Raw genomic sequence first — 536 nt, 5'->3', positions numbered from 1 at the left:
AAGGACACGGCCACCGGGACAGGGAGATGGGACACGCAAGGGCACAAGCACAGGAATACACAAGGACACAGGGACATGGGACACAGCACAGACACTGGAACAGACACAGGGACGTGGGACACAGACAAGGACACAGCACGGACACTGGGAGACACGGGGATGTGGGACACAGACAAGGACACAGCACAGAGGGACAGAAGGGCACACAGACACCGAGTCCGCTGCTGCAGTGCAGAAAGGCAGCAGCAGGGCTGGGCAGCGAGGCCCTGGCAGGCGCTGGGGCTCTGCTGCCCCTCACTAGTCATGGGCTGGGGGTGCCTGACCACGGGGCTGTTGCTGCAGAGTGGATCGAGCGCCAGCAAGCCAAGAACAAGTTCTACTATTACCACCAGAAGTTTCGCCGCGTGCCCGACCTGAGCGAGTGTCTGGAGGGCGACTACCTCTGCTTCTTCGAGGCCGAAGCGCAGTGGAGGAGGGACAGGTATGGCTGGCACTGGGCTGCTTGCAGGCGAGGGCCCCGCCGAGGGCACTGCCCT

General features: G+C 62.9%; 1 protein-coding gene across 1 annotated transcript in view; it reads left to right on the top strand.

Moving 5' to 3' along the window:
* Positions 1–342: 342 nt before the first annotated feature.
* Positions 343–536, top strand: part of NDUFB10 (NADH dehydrogenase (ubiquinone) 1 beta subcomplex, 10, 22kDa) — a gene marked incomplete at its 5' end in the record, with an annotated part of 965 nt that continues 771 nt past the window's right edge. Inside the window, one exon of the mRNA XM_009582590.1 lies at positions 343–481. Within this exon, the coding sequence (XP_009580885.1) occupies positions 343–481 (139 nt within the window). The remainder of the gene's footprint in view (positions 482–536) is intronic.

Source organism: Fulmarus glacialis, unplaced genomic scaffold (assembly GCF_000690835.1).
Source record: "Fulmarus glacialis isolate BGI_N327 unplaced genomic scaffold, ASM69083v1 scaffold38377, whole genome shotgun sequence".
NCBI classification, from domain to species: domain Eukaryota; kingdom Metazoa; phylum Chordata; class Aves; order Procellariiformes; family Procellariidae; genus Fulmarus; species Fulmarus glacialis.
Note: the sequence above shows the minus strand (reverse complement) of the source record. Positions and strands in the feature narration are given on the sequence as shown.